We start from the raw sequence: 15,516 nt of genomic DNA on the forward strand, positions 1-15,516 counted from the left end.
CAGAATCAGAATCTTCACCCATGCTCACCCATGCCATGGCCTGACTTCTGAAATTCATTTTTCACAACATTTATAAAACCACTCACCATACTATGTTGGAGAATCATCACATAAAGTGGGAAGCTAAGAAAGCAAAGCTGCCCAATTCTGTGTTTCTCCACAATGGACAGTCTAGTCTACTCTTGTTTATTTCAAACAAAGAACTGAGGTTAAATGTGCACATATAGATATGGAGCACAAAAACAAAACCAAATAATCATGGCTTATTATCAGAGCTATGAGGAAAGCTTTTCAATGAAGATAACTGAGAGAAGCATATGGAAATCCAAACTGCCTCTCTGTAACATGGCAGATTCATCACCTACTATACTAGGTTCACCCCCCCCACAAGATCTTCAAGTGTAGGATAGGTTATGGATTAACAGCATATAGTGACGGTGGAGAAACAGAGGCTTGGGTAGCAGGCAGCTGAGTGAATGTGCTAGGTGAGGTCCTAGTCTCAGACCCTGGCTCCAGGACCCCATGTAAGCACAGCCACACCTTTCCGTGAGCTCCTATCAGTTAGATCTGTGGCTCAGACCAGGGCTATTCTGGCACAATCTATGACAATTTGTCTGGTAAGATGAATTCTTCAGCAGAATCCTAAAAATGTCTACACTAAGGGACAATGACAGTTCACTGACCTACTAGAGTAAGTGATGTATTCCACTTGAATTTCAGTTGGACAAAAGAAAATACTGATACCCTTGACTAGAAACAGCAGAAGAGAAATAAGCTTGAACATATGCAATTGATAAAACTAAAATATAACCTTGTAGTTATAATGTAAAAAATTAAAGTTTGATTCCTAAGAAGAAAAAAAAGATAAATCACTATGGTAATGACTAATTGGCCAAGACAAAAGATTGTTGGTATTTTTGATTTGTTTTAAAGAATTAAAAAAAATTTATTAAAAAATTATCCTGTTTCCAGCTGGACACCAGTAACTCACACCTATAATCCTAGCTACTCAGGAGGCAGAGATCAGGAGGATTGAGGTTTGAAGCCAGCCTAGGCAAATAGTTTGAGAAAGCCTATCTCGAAAGATCCTATCATAAAAAAAGGGCTGATGGAGTGGTTCACAGTACCGGCCCTGCGTTCAAACCCCAGTATTGCAATAAATAAATAAATAAATAAAATACTCTGTTTCCTAGGGTCTGTAATCCTACAATTTAAGTTAAACCATTAAAAGTATGGGATTGTTGGGTTCACTTTCTTATTAGAACATTATAGGGAACAAAAAAAGAAATGAACAATAAGATCAAACTCAACTTTTAAAAAATCAGATTCACTATTAAATTAGCCAATTGCCTATTTTTTAGACTGACTTACTAGATATTGGCAAATCTGGTTAAGTAATTTTTATGCTATTTTCAGGATCTGCAATGGAAAGAATTTAGTGGAAGAGGAAAAACCACACAGAGATTTTACCAACATATTTCTCAGTGTGGTTCCAACTGCAATTCTGCACTCCAAGAAAAAGCTACAAAAATTACCATGGCCAAGTAGAGTCCCTCCCTACAATTTCTTCCTATAAAGAAATTCTGAACCAGCAGTCAATTATTTGAAACATTCTGAAGTTATTCAATTCCTTCTGTTATTATTAGGATCAATCAACTTCCAAACTTAACATTAATAAGCCCCCCCTACCAAAAAAAAAACTGTGCCAGTAAGTCTTCTGGTTTACACTAATCATATGTAGTACATTGTTATTTCTGTGATCCTAAATGTTATTTTCACAGAATTCTTATCTGAAAGAAGCATTTGTCATTGATCTACAACCTTAAAACCATTTGATACTTTGTTTTAAAATAACAGATTCTTAGGTGAGTCTGTTTATCTGTAGAAAACAAATTTTTTTATTTGCACAGTGCCTTACAGTTCATAAAGTGCTACTCTTCCCACCCTGCAGATCTGCTGCTTCTGTTCAGACAGTGCTAGTTCACTCTCTTTCTCCATGTCCTACTATTTAACAGTTCCCCATCTTGCTATGGCTTTAAAAACAAAACAAGACCCAAGCCTTGTATGCAAATATGAATAATAAAATAATAAAACAAAACAAAACAAAACCAGGATATATTCATTGTATAAGGTGGATTCATTGTGACAGTCCCGATTAAGCTTCTAGTGTATATTGGTTAAATCACCCCAACCATCTCTCCTCCTTGACCCCACCCCCGCCCCACTTAAAGCAACTGCAAGGGGTTTCATTGCTCTATTTCCTATAGGTATATAAAGTCCATCAACCATATTCCCTCACCTTCATCTTCTTCATTCACTCTCCCCACCGCCCAGAAGTACCCCCGCACGGTATCTATTTTACAGTTCTGTCTTTTGTTATTAATTCCTAAGTCAATGTTCAAAGAGGTTTCTCAATGTATCCCCACTGTGAGTATACTTTACTTTCGTCAGTTCAACTCCTTCCATTATTCTCCCTTACTCCTTCTCTCCTACCCCCATTATTCAACAGCTTTCAGTACTTATCCTTATATTCTCTACCTTCACAGATGTTATGTATTTCAGTATTATTGATGCTCTATCATTCTCTTTTCCTTTCCCTCCTCCCCTGAGTTCCATATAGTAGTTCCACTATTACAAGCATGTTCTACATGTAAGTTTGTATACGATCATGTTTGTTTTTGTATGTTTATCTTTTGGATCTATCATCCATATATGAGAGAAAACATATGGCCTTTGTCTTTTTGAACCTGGCTTACTTCACTTAACATGATGTCCTCCAACTGCATCCTTTTAAGTTTAAGTCACATAGTGTCATTCTTCCTTATGGCTTAATAAAACTCCATTGTGTGTGTGTGTGTATATATATATATATATACATATACACACAACACTTTTTTGATCTATTCATCAGATATAGGGCATCTTGGTTGTTTTCATAGCTTGGTTTAGGCTGCTCTTTTATTCTCACTGCTACCTCCTTACCCAGGTATTCATTTTCTCCTAACTCACTTTCTTATTTTGAACCTCCAATGCATCTTCCACACAAATCTAATCATATCAGTCCTCTAAAGTCCTTCAAATAGTTTTCTTTAATGTGATATATATATATATATATATATACATATGATATATGAAAGTTACTCATATCCCAGCCCCTCCCTCTTTCTAGGTTAGAAATTTGTATTTTTCTTTCTTTTATCATTTTGAAATTTGTATTTTTCAAGTTTTTTTTTTTTTAAACTCAGGGCTTCATGCTTGCTAAGCAGGTGCTCTATTGCTTGACACAGACCTCCAGACTAAGGTTTGTACCTTCCTCTACTCCATGGTTCCATAATTTTAAAATGGCTTTCTTCAACTAAGGTGGTTTCATCTCTCTAAATCTTTGGTCAAGCCATTCTCTTACCATGGAATGCCAGTCAATCCCCAGCTCATTCCTTAACTCGATTCCTTAGACTAATACTGTTTCATGTTGAGTTACTTTAGGCATCACTTCTAGACTTCCTTTTCTTTCCATCCACGGAAACAAGTGACTACTCCCTCACTACAGCATCTGTAACATTTTAAATTATCAATATTTCATTAGCTCTGTATTGTTTTATAACAATACAGGAGGAAGGCTTTGACTAATTTGTTTCCATACACTAAGTTTATGCCCAACAGGCATATAGTAAGTGCTCAATTAATGTTTGTAAGGTGAAAAAATGAATAGATGATATAAACTTTGATAAAACCATGCTTTATACAGTATTTTTATTTCTTTATTTTGCAGGTCAGAAAACTCAGGTTCTGGGAAGTTCAATGGTTTGCTCAAGGCCTTCTGACTAAATCTTAAACTCTTCACAAAACTCAACATGATTACTTCTTGCTATTTCTAATGTTCCTTCAAACAAATACATCTTGTTATGAAGAGAAATATACACATATTAACATAATACATAATACTGTTATATATATGTATGTACACACATACACATATAACAAAAAGAATAAAAGAATCTTTTCCCAAGTAAAGAATTCAAAGGGGGCTGGTGGAATGTCTCAAGTTGTAGAGCACCTGCCTACCACGTGTGAGTCCCTCAGTTCAAACCCCAGTACCATCAAAAAAAAAATTATAATAAGAATTCAAAGGGAACTACATAGAAATAATTACCAGGGTGGTTTCTTAATAAGCAAAAAAAAAAAAAAAAAAAAGAAAAACCAAATAAAAAGGGTAGCTTCTAATTCACTGTGAGTAAAAATCCATTTCATAGAACACAGTGGAAACTGAGCTTTCCAAACCAATGACTCACCCATGCGGAAGTCGATGTAGCCCTCTCCTCCACTGATGACAAGCATAGACTTCAAGGGTGTCTGGCTACTGGGCTCCTGTGCAGATGGCCCTGTTTTGTCACCTGTTAGATCTGTGCCACTACTGCCACTTTGTGGGCTAATGACTTGACCTATTTTATATAAAAACAGATATGAATATTACTTATCATAGATGAGGGCAGGGGAAATGTTCAGAGTTAAATGAAAAGGTAAATATTTTCTAAGGTACAACCAAAGTACTGTGGATAACCACAAGACAATTACGTGAAGAAAATTATATGAAGAAAACCTTCAGTAAAGCAATTTTGTACTAAGTAGGAATAGATACAAAATCCAGTGTGAGATACATGTATGGCAAGGTGGGTCTAGCTACCGTACTTTCAACTATTACAATCTATATCTTTTTTTTTAGACACTTTATATCGTTTCATTTGAGGGACAATGGAAAGGTCTTTCTCCTGAAAGGAAGTATTCATATTTATTTAAGACAGAAAAATCTTCACTTAAGTCTTAAGAGTTTACATACTCATGATTACACTTAAATTTATTTCAAATCTATGGGTTTCCTTTCACAGTTAAGAAAACTACATCTTATTTTTAATTTAGAATACGCAAATAAAATTACTATTAAATGTGCCATTGCTTCCAAAGCAAAATCTGAGTATTAAATGGCAGGAAAAGAGAAATCTATAAATATTATTCATACTATGAACAAACAGAAAATCTACAAGGCATGCCTTTTAGAAAGCTTTGCTGTGAGATATCGCTTTTCCTAGCCAGAATCTGCTATCCTTTGGTCAAACTACCCAGACCACACCTCCAGGACCTAACAGGGCATAGTCATATAATATGATACACTCTAAATTTAAAAACTATGTTGACAGTGGATAGGATAGTTTGATGTATTCCCACAAGGCTTCATTAATGCATTACTCAAGCATACTCTGGGAGAAATCAAGCCAGCTAGAAATAATTTCTATTAGTAGGCTGGTTAGTTAGCCAGAGCACTGGTATAATAAAGTTAATCAGAATAGTTTAATTCTTAGGGTCAACTGACCTCACAACAAACAATGTTGCCATTTCCACTTTCAGATTTATACCCAACAGAAAGTTCTTGCACATATGCAGGAGAACATCCATCATGCACCACCCCCCCTTTTTTTTTTTTAACTGTGAAACAAAGAAAAAACCTAGAGGTTCATTAATAAGAGAACGAATAAAGCAGCACATTTATTCAGGCATAACACCACAGCTCAATAAACTAGATTTTTATGTACAAACACAAGGGCTCTGAGACATTTTCTTTCTCTTCTTCAAAAAAAAAAAATCAAGAAAAATACTTATTAAGATCATTTCTAAGAATTTTAAGATCATTTCTAAGAATTTATCCTAAGGAAATTACTGTATTAGTATTGACTATATCAATACAGTCGATGTATAAAAATGATGGGAGGGGGAGAATATGAGTGAAGGTGGGTGAATATGGTGAAAATATTATGTACACATGTATGCAAATGGTTAAATGAGACCTGTTGAAACTATTCCAGGAATGGCAGGGGGAGATGAAGGAGAATGATGGAGAGGAGGAATTCAACTATGGTATATTGTAAGAACTTCTGTAAATGTCACAACATATCCTCAGTATAACAATAATATAATTTAAAAAATGTACAAAAATCAGGTATCATTATTCATGTTAAGAAAACTGATTTTATGTCAGCCTCTGTCCTATGTATATTTAACCATTTAATCTTTGAGACACTGTTGGAAAATAAGTGTGATGGCTAATTTTGTGGCTAGGCTGTAAAGCTCAGATATTTTCTTAAACATCAGTCTAGATATTGCTGTAGAAGTATTTTTTGATTTAAATGTTGATTGTATCTAATAGACTGTGAGTAAAGCAGATTACCTTCTATAATGTGGGCATCGTCTAATCAGGTGAAAAATACTGAGAACTCTACAGGAAGAAAAATGTGCCTCTAGATTGCTTTCAGATTTCAGCTGCAACATCAAGTCTTCCCTGTATCTTCAGTTTGTGGGCCTGCCTTGCCCATTTCAGACTCACCAGTCATGTGAGCCTTTTAAAAATCAGGGTGGAAGCATGGCTTAAAAGCACTTGGGGAGGTCCTAAGTTCAAATACCAGTACAGCCAAAAACAAAAAACAATAACCAAAACCAGGCAGACCTATTAAAACTATCTTTCCCTGGTTCTCCTTCTCTCACTACTCTTTCCTGTGTTGGTTCTCTTTTCCTGGATAATGGTGACTAGGATTTCTACATCCCATATTTGGTATGACAAAGTCACATTTGAGCTTTGTCTAATTCTTAAACTTGCCTTATGGAAATAAAAATCAAATCACGGATTTTGTTAACAGATAACTTATATTTTCAATAGACAGAATTTTTTCCACTGGGCATCACTATTACTCCCTTTTGTCTGGATAGTGCTTTACAGTTCATATAAAACTTTTGGGCTAGAGGCATGGCTCAAGTGGTAGAGTGTCTGCCTAGCAAGTGCAAAGCCCTGAGTTCGAACTCCAGAACTGCCAAAAATTAAAACAAAAGCACTTTTACGTTTGGGTGTAAAAAAACCCTACAATGTTATATGGAGGATGATGTATGATTTACATTGATCCTTTGTTCCCATTTGCTAATGATTGTATTGTATATTGGCTGTTTGATCACTGATCAGTTCTTGCCATCATTTATTGTATTATCAATTTTTCAATTCCTATAATACAGGACCCTTTCTACCTTTTAAATTATTGTTGCCTAAAGTTAGTAAATCCAGGTTACGTGTAACACTAAAATTAACCTTCTGCCTTGTGTTTTCAAGAATAGGTAGAAATTGGAATCAATATTTAGGATTCTACCTCCCATTAGCTCAGTAAAGTGAAAACTGACTTCTGCCAATTCAGATTGTTTCTTAATCTGTATAAAGGGAACCAGTTTTTAGTGTAAAGCATTTCAAAGTCTCTTAAACTTGAATACTGTACAAGTGTTAAATGATTAAAATTGAACTTTTTGTCCCCAGTACTGGGGCTTGGACACAGGGCCTACAACATGAGCTACTCCACCAGCCCTTTTTTGTGATGGGTATTTTTGAGATAGGGTCTTGGGAAGTATTCACCTGGGCTGGCTTTAAACCGCAATCCTCCTGATCTCTACCTCCTGTACTCAGGAGAATTACAGGTGTGAGCCATTGGCGCCCAGCTCAAAATTGAACTGTTCTTAATATCAGGTTCCTTATTTGATAAAATTTACATTTTACATATTTATTTCACTCAGATGACATCCTCACCTTCTTACTCCTCCAAAGGAGAACAACAATCATCAATGGCAAATGGCAGCTGCAATGAACAGCACCAAGAGCTGACTTCACCCTCAGGTGAAGGGAATGTTATTCTCCTTGGGATTTCCAGTACTCCACACGATCAGAGAAACTTCTCTAGTAATGAACTATAGAAATAATCCCTGAAAGTAGTCTTCATTTTATTGGTTTATTTATGATAGGGTCTTGCTGTATAGCCCAGGCTAGCCTCAAACTCATGAATCCTCCTGCCTCTGCCTCCACAGTTCTGGGACTGCAAGTATGTACCACCACATCAGCAAAATTTACATTTTAACTTAGGAAAGAAAAAAATGTTTTTCACATAAAAAAGTACCCTATAGCACTTTAGTCATATCTCCATTACAGAACTTTTTTCATATGTCATACTAAAATTACCTGTAATTAATTCTATATAAATACTTAGCATTAGACCTGGTGGTGAAACCAAGGTTAAGACAGAAGAGAGAATTACATGAATAACGGGACAGAGTAATCGAACTCACCTGGGACTGCCACAAAGAATTTTACAGCATCCCGGTGACCATGGAAGCAAAGCTGTGCATGTGCCATTGAACAATAAGGTATAAATGTCCCTGGAGTCACTTTATCACTGTTTTCATCACCATAGACACGGATTACACTTCCAGGACGATTACCTGGTGCTCCTGAGGTTTTATTTGCTGCAACAGAAAAATCAAATGCCAAGCATTTTCCCCCAGAAAATAGTAATGATGCAAGAGGTTACTGGTTAATCCTTATGATATTATCTAAAAGCTACAGCCAGTGGAGATAACACAAGGGCAGCAACGCCAATTCAAGGCAAAGCTGGAAAAAAGACATAGCATGCTAGTTATTTTTAAGTACCTCAGTAAATGGAGTAGGGAATTTTGCCAGTCTAGCAATAACTAAGCTTATTTTTTAAACACATCCATTATTTTTTTAAAATCATTTTAGTAAACAAAAGAAAACAGATTTGAATCTTAGATACAACTGTTTTGTTTTGTTTTTTAGTCCTAATTTAAGGAAATTAACCACCATATAGTCTAAAGTAGATGGATGTATTTTAAGGTAAAACCTCTCTTTAAAATTCATCTTCTGATTTTCCTCCTCTCTGGCAAATATGGGTTCCCTTCAAGTGGGTGGGAAAAGCTGTGCTTAAAAGGATACAACCAGCATGGTAGAGTAGCTTTTATTTATGCCAGGTTAACGGTTTGTTGGATTATTATAGAATGATCAGACTCACAAAACATCCCCATTCCATGGGTAAGTGAATGAAAGAAACATGATCGGTAATAAGAGTAAACAGTGTAGATTAATGACAGTTTTAAGAGATGTTTCATGTTTTTACTGGAGAGAAAACAAAGTCTGAGAGAAAGTTCAGTTGCAACAAAAGATGATAAATAGAGTAAGCTGCTGAGCGGTTGGTGGCCATGTAACAAACATTAAAGAAAAATTTGCTGCGATGCCAGTGGGTGGTACTGAAGAACATTCAAGAGGTGTTCTAGGGAAGAGGGGCGGCCTCACAGTGGCTGTGAGACGCCAGGAAGAGCTCGACTCAGGATCTGCACTTACCCCTCAGCCCCAGTAAGCGTCCCTGGTGGAGGATTACGGCTACAGTGAGAGAGGAGGAAAGGGACATGGAGAGGTGCATGACAGGGAGGAGAAGCATTACCGTGAGCCACCACTCTCGGCCTCTTCTACTTGACCCCTAATGAAACTCACAGGATCCAACTTGGCATAATACCAAGTAACATACAGTTCTTACCAAGGCTCCTACAGAGTATCTCTGCTCAAAAAGAACACTTTGATTTACTATGAGGTTTTCTTAATTATAAAGCCATTTTAGTGTACCTGAATGAAAACCCTAAAAAGTTGGTGTGGAGCATTTCCTAACTGTTAAAACTCCTCCTTTATTTTTCTTAGTGTATATATTTTCAAAAGAAATTCTGTTTAAATAATTATGCTAAAATGCAACTCTCTCAAATGGAATGATATCCAGGGACCCTAGAATCTCTTAAGATTAAGAAACAGTCTGCATGTAGACTTGATGCAATTACAGAAAAGGCAGCTGGGATTAAGAATGTGGGTTGTTTAAAGGCTCTAGATACACATTCTAGTCCTCTTCCTTCCCTTCCCCCTGAATGAAGTAGGATGACTCTGAGGTGTATATTTCTTTTATGAACTATTGTATTTTTTTTTTCAAACTATTCTCTGTCCATGCACTTTGCAACACAAGAAACACTTACTTAATGGATGCTCAGTGTAATGAAACATCATATGAAAAACATAAACGGTACACTTTGTTCACAAAAATAACAAGTCATGTTCTTTTCCAACAGAGGCTAAATGATTTGTCTCTAGTACAAAGAAAGGTTTGTTGACCTCCTGAAAAATTTCTTCCACAACTCTTTTTAAACCTCAAATACAGCAAATAAGATGTCAAAAATTATTTGCCAGGGAGATATATCTAACCAATGGACAATGTAAGCCTATTCGGAATTGTCACAATGAATCCCCCCGTACAACAAATGTATCCTTAAAACAATCTATGTATGACAGGAAATATGTCTAGTTACTGGTATAATAAAGCTGAAGAAAAATGGACTTCAATCTTTATTTTGAAGATGAAATAGGGCTGTGTACCTGAATTGAGAAAAAGAACTTCTTACAATGGAAAACATTTAATTATGAAGACTGGTCCTGATGCTTGGAAGCCATTATTTTCTAGAGTTTGTAAGTTAAATAGAAGAGTGGAAGAACAGTTTGATTTTCTGAGTCACCATGGACTTGCTAATATCTAAACAATTCCTTCTACCTGAATTGTGGAGACAATTATTTCCTGCAATTTTCCTATTTGTCTTGGGACAATTATCTAAAAATATACTTACTTTCTGTCAAAGGGATGGAGATAATGACACCATTTCCTGTCCCTACCCATAAACGATTGCAAGACACCATAAGAGCTGTGATTCTCACAAAGGAGAAGCCCAGTTTTCCAGTACCTGTAGAGAGGAGAGAAGAGTGAGAATATTTTATTGAGAAACTATGGTAGACACTGCTTTCTATCCCAAATCTGTTAGTGTAGTTGGTTTAATATAACACAGAAAAAAATGTTTGCTAAAGGTGCACATGAAAGCAAACTCTTATTTGGCTTTATCACCTATCAGACAAGTCATGATTAATGGAAAAAAAATTCTAAAAGTGGCCAGCATTACATTGTCAGCCAGAAGGAAGGTATAAAGGAAATAAAGTACATTAGGAAATACAACACAGAATTTTATTAGGGAGCTGCAAAATCAAACTAAAAAAAAAAAGAAATCTAACCAAAACCAGAGCTTACTAGGTTGGGAAATTAAATGATTTGATTTTATTAGTTAAAAAAATTTAGGTTTGCCCCAGGCACAGGTATTCCTGGCTACTCAGGTGGCAGAGATAAAGATCTCAGTTCAAGGCCAGCCGGACAACTAGTCCAAGAGATCCTGTCTCAAAAATACCCAACACTAAAAAGGGCTGGTAAAGTGCCTCGAGTGGTAGAGCACCTGCCTAGCAAGTACAGAGGCCCTGAGTTTAAACATCAGTACCTCAAACAACAAAAAAACTCCAAAATTCCTGGTTTGCCCTAAATTTCTTTGCCTAGAGAAAAACAATTTTTTGCTAACAAAACATACTTTTTCCCTTGTTTATATAATTAGGCTCTAAAGCAGTTTAGAAATATCAGGATATAATAAATAATAATTTAGGGAGAATAAACACATTTTTATATTAAAAAATTGTATAAATGATTTTTATTTTATTTTCAGCGATTTGAGAGGTATAATGATTAAACATATAATACATTTAAGATAAACAACATCAGTTACTCTTAAGTTCTACTTACAAGAATTGAGGGACCAGGCATGGTGGCTCACGCCTGGAAATCTAGCTATTAGGAAGCAGAGATCAGGAGGATTACATCATGGCCAGTCTGGGCAAAAAGTTCATAACCCCCTCCCCACCATTCCAACCAATACCTATGCATGATGGCATATGCTGGTCATCCCAGCTATGTGGGAGGATCACAGTTCAGGATACCCTGAGTATAAACGCAAGACCCTACTCAAAAAGTAACTAAAGTGGAAAGGATTTGGGGTAGGGCTTAAGTGGTAGAATGTCTGCTTAGAAAGTGCAAGGTCTTGAGTTCAAATCCCAGTACCACAAAAACAAAAACAAAACTGAGGGCCCAATCATAGAACTAGTGTCAGAAGGAGCCTTAACTTCCATTCAGTCTCAGCTAGTAATCTTTAACTTAAACTCTGGAATTTGTTTGTGTGTATGTTTCTACATGCCTGATTCTATGGGGAAGGTACACAGTTTCTCTGAGGGCAATAACTGGACAGAGATTAAAAACCACTAATCAGGTTCAACTTTTCTTTATGAAAGGAGTCTTTTATATCATTCCTAATAGTCACATGGTACTGGATCAGGTGCTAAAAATATATGGCAGAGAACAAGACCAGATATGGACCCTGCCCTTCATGGGGCTTATGGTCTGTGGGGGAAGAGACAATAAACAAGAATCATACAATACTGGTGTAATCACACTAATAAGTCCATGAAAAAAAAAGTATGAGAGGACTTAAATGAAGGTTCCTTTTGGATATGGTATGTGACCTGACAGCTAAGTAAAAAAAGCCAAGAAGAATTTGTTAGGCAGAGGATATAGTACCTGTGAGGGTCCTGAAATGGGAAGGTCAGTATGGGTAGAAGAAATTGAGCAGATTACTCTGAACCACTGTAAGACTGCCTAGTCATGATACAAAATATCACCCCACTGAAGGCAAGAGGAGAAGTATATGAAGGTTGGTCACTGTGCAAAGAATAGATTGGAATGGAAACAGGGAGAACATGTAGGAGGCACAACATTATCCAGAGGACAAAGAATGATAACCTGGCTTAGGGGAATAGTGGTCAAGATAGAGAAGTAATTAATTTCAGACATTTTTAGACTTGACAAGAATTCTTGGTGATGAATTAGATGTGGGGAATAAGAAAGAATGAATCAAAAACATCCTCAAGTTTCACAAGATACAATGAAGCATCTGCCCAATACTTTCAGTGATAAGAGTTCACTATTACTGAAGCGATTTATTCACTGGTCCATTCAGACCATTTAAAAAGGAGGTGTAGCTCAGTAGTGGCATGTTTACCTAGCATGTGCAAGATCCTGGGTTTGATCTGTTGTACCACAAACAAACAAACAAATAAAAACAAAACTTTCTCTTTGGCAAAGAGAAAAGGTTTTGAAAGCTTACCTAACATTTTGCTTACATAAGGTTCAATGTCCACGTCCTGTAGATGTTGGTAGGTATGAGCATGATAGAGACGGAGCGTGGAATCCAAACGAATGGAGACCCACACACCGTCACCCACCCACGCAAGCTGCCTTACTTGGCTCTCCTTCCTGGGGTGTGCATCAAATGATTTCTAGGAGAGATGTCCAAACACAAAGTTACTTTTGTTAGATAGGAGATCATGTTTAAAAACTAATAACATGCATAATAATTTAGAGACTATTAAAGGAGGGGCCTAAATATTATTTACTTGATACAACTACTCTTCTGTACATGATTTCTTTCATCCTAGGATGCAAAATAAATAAATACAGAAATAAATTAAGAAAAAAGAACCAAACGCTATCAGACATTAGTAATGTATAACTTATGAAAGCAATGCTGGCACATCCACACTGTTTGACAGTGTTCAACAGAGATTATTATTCAGAATTTTGTGTTGCTGCAGAACAACACATGAGGTAAGATCCTATTCATAATTAAACAAAAAGAACCCACACTGTTGTATAAAGAGTGGATCAAGTGGTAGCATACAAGTTCCAAAAAAAAAAAGTAGGCATGAAAAATAAACACCAAATGGTTAACCCTGGGTTTTCTAAAGAAGGGAATAGAATCTGGGGTAGGGGAAAAGTAGAAATTTCATCTTAAAACTTTCTTCTTGTAAAGTTTTTTTGGTTTTTTTTTTTTGGGGGGTAGTATTGGGGTTTGAACTCAAGGCCCAGGTGCTATACCACTTGAATCATTCCACTAGGCCAAGGTTTTATTTTTTTTTTTAAATACTTAGAATGAATTTCTATATTGTGACAAAAACTTTTAAAGGAAACAATACTAAGAGATTTTTGTTTTTACAATGAATTCTCACTGAATGTCATTTCTCAGTTTGTGACATACTGTGGATGTGCCTGGATACACATGGGGTGGGCATGGGGGACTTGGGAATCCTCCTCTCAATCAATCCTTGTATCATTAAACATATTAAGAACCATGTATTCATATAAAATCCATATACATCTACAGATACACGTACAGACCTGTAACAGTTACATGTGAATCCTCTTTCTTAAAAAACAACACAAATGGACACTGGTGGGTCACACGTGTAACCTTAGCTACTCTGGAGACAAAGATCAGGAAGATCACGGTTCAAAGCCAGTCTGGGCAAATAGTTTGTGAGACCCTAGCTCTGAAAATATCCAACACACACATACACACACAAAAGGGCTGGAGGAGTGATTCAAGCAGCACAGCACCTTCCTAGCAAGTTGAGGCCCTGAGTTCAAACCCCAGTACCCCCATCAAAAAACAAAAAACAAAACAAAAAACCCCCCTCAGATTTAACCTACCCTCATAGTCAAAAATGACAAGGGAAGTGAAGTAACATAGAAAGCTAAGACATTAAAAAAGTACCACTGAGGTGCTGCTATAAAACACACAGATTCAAAAAAAAATTTCTAAAGAAGCTAAAAATAAATAGGTTTATAGTGTTTGGGTAACATAAATTCAGTAAACGTAGAAAATATAAGCTAACTTGCCTCTATCTTCATAGCCTTTGGTTGAACCACGTAGATTTTGTTCCTATAGCCACACCAGACTTTGTCATGCACTACAGTCATGCATCGGATGGAATGGTGAGGCCGTCCAAGGTCTAAGAGGTGATAGTTTGACAAGTCCCACTGCCCATCTTTAAAACAAGAAATATGTCATAGTTAATCATAGCACTTCGTATTGATGAATCAAAGGTATCTTTTATCTGCATAAACTGAAAAGTTCAAAGAGATCTCAAAGGTGATCTCATCTGAGGGCTATTAGAGAAGCTTAAGTGGTAGAGCGCCTGCCTTACAAGTGCAAGGCCCTAGTCCAACTCCCAGTTTTGCCAAAAAAAAAAGTCACCTGATTCAATTTGCCACCCAGTATCTGGACCCCCTTTAAAACAGGCTTTCAAAAGCAGTGATGCAAGATAGTATTTTTAGAATTAAAATGGGCTTAAAGCAGAAGGTATAGCTCAGAGTGCTAGTCTATTATGTATAATACTGGGTTCAATACCTAGCAGTCACATACACACACACACAAATGGATTTAAGGTTATCTGGGGGATAATATGCCTTCAGTCACTAGCATTTTAATGGATTTTCCTTGGGTAGATATTGAGGGCAACACATTACTAACACTTTAGAAATTGTGCATACAGTTTGAACATTCCCTAATCTGTAAATCTGAAATCTGAAATGCTCCCAAATCCAAAACTTTGAGTGCCAAATGACACTTGTGTATTATCATTCATTAGACTACAGTTCTGTCCAGTGGAAACACAAAGAATAAATAGTCCTAACTTTGTTATGGCCAAATGTCTTTTCCTTCCAAAACTAAGCATCTGTGGCATGTGCTTTGTACCTATTATGTTTATAGACTTTTCATTCTCATTCTGCTTTCTTGATGCCCATATGTTGTCAAACCAGCCAAGTACAGCAGGATCACCAGCCCTGTTCTGGACATTTTGTTTCTAAGAGGTTTTAAAAGTGAACTGCCTCAAATTGAGTTACAGTCAAC

At 36.5% G+C, this 15,516-nt stretch overlaps 1 protein-coding gene and 1 non-coding gene across 17 annotated transcripts in view; both read right to left on the bottom strand.

Moving 5' to 3' along the window:
- Spag9 (sperm associated antigen 9) overlaps window positions 1-15,516 on the bottom strand; it is a 125,700-nt gene that overhangs the window by 3,692 nt on the left and 106,492 nt on the right. For 11 of the 16 annotated variants that reach the window (XM_074046050.1, XM_074046053.1, XM_074046056.1 and 8 more), the window contains 6 exons: window positions 14,502-14,650; window positions 12,931-13,102; window positions 10,528-10,641; window positions 9,212-9,250; window positions 8,143-8,319; window positions 4,290-4,439 (listed from right to left, as the gene is read on the bottom strand). In XM_074046050.1, coding sequence (XP_073902151.1) covers window positions 4,290-4,439; window positions 8,143-8,319; window positions 9,212-9,250; window positions 10,528-10,641; window positions 12,931-13,102; window positions 14,502-14,650 — 801 coding nt within the window. The remainder of the gene's footprint in view (window positions 1-4,289; window positions 4,440-8,142; window positions 8,320-9,211; window positions 9,251-10,527; window positions 10,642-12,930; window positions 13,103-14,501; window positions 14,651-15,516) is intronic. The other 5 variants (XM_074046052.1, XM_074046054.1, XM_020175950.2 and 2 more) reach the window with 1 other exon arrangement.
- On the bottom strand, window positions 7,588-7,796 carry LOC141414232 (small nucleolar RNA U3). Its single transcript, XR_012439300.1, has one exon. It is a non-coding gene; the product is annotated as a small nucleolar RNA U3 (small nucleolar RNA).

Source organism: Castor canadensis, chromosome 11 (genome assembly GCF_047511655.1).
Source record: "Castor canadensis chromosome 11, mCasCan1.hap1v2, whole genome shotgun sequence".
Lineage (NCBI taxonomy): Eukaryota > Metazoa > Chordata > Mammalia > Rodentia > Castoridae > Castor > Castor canadensis.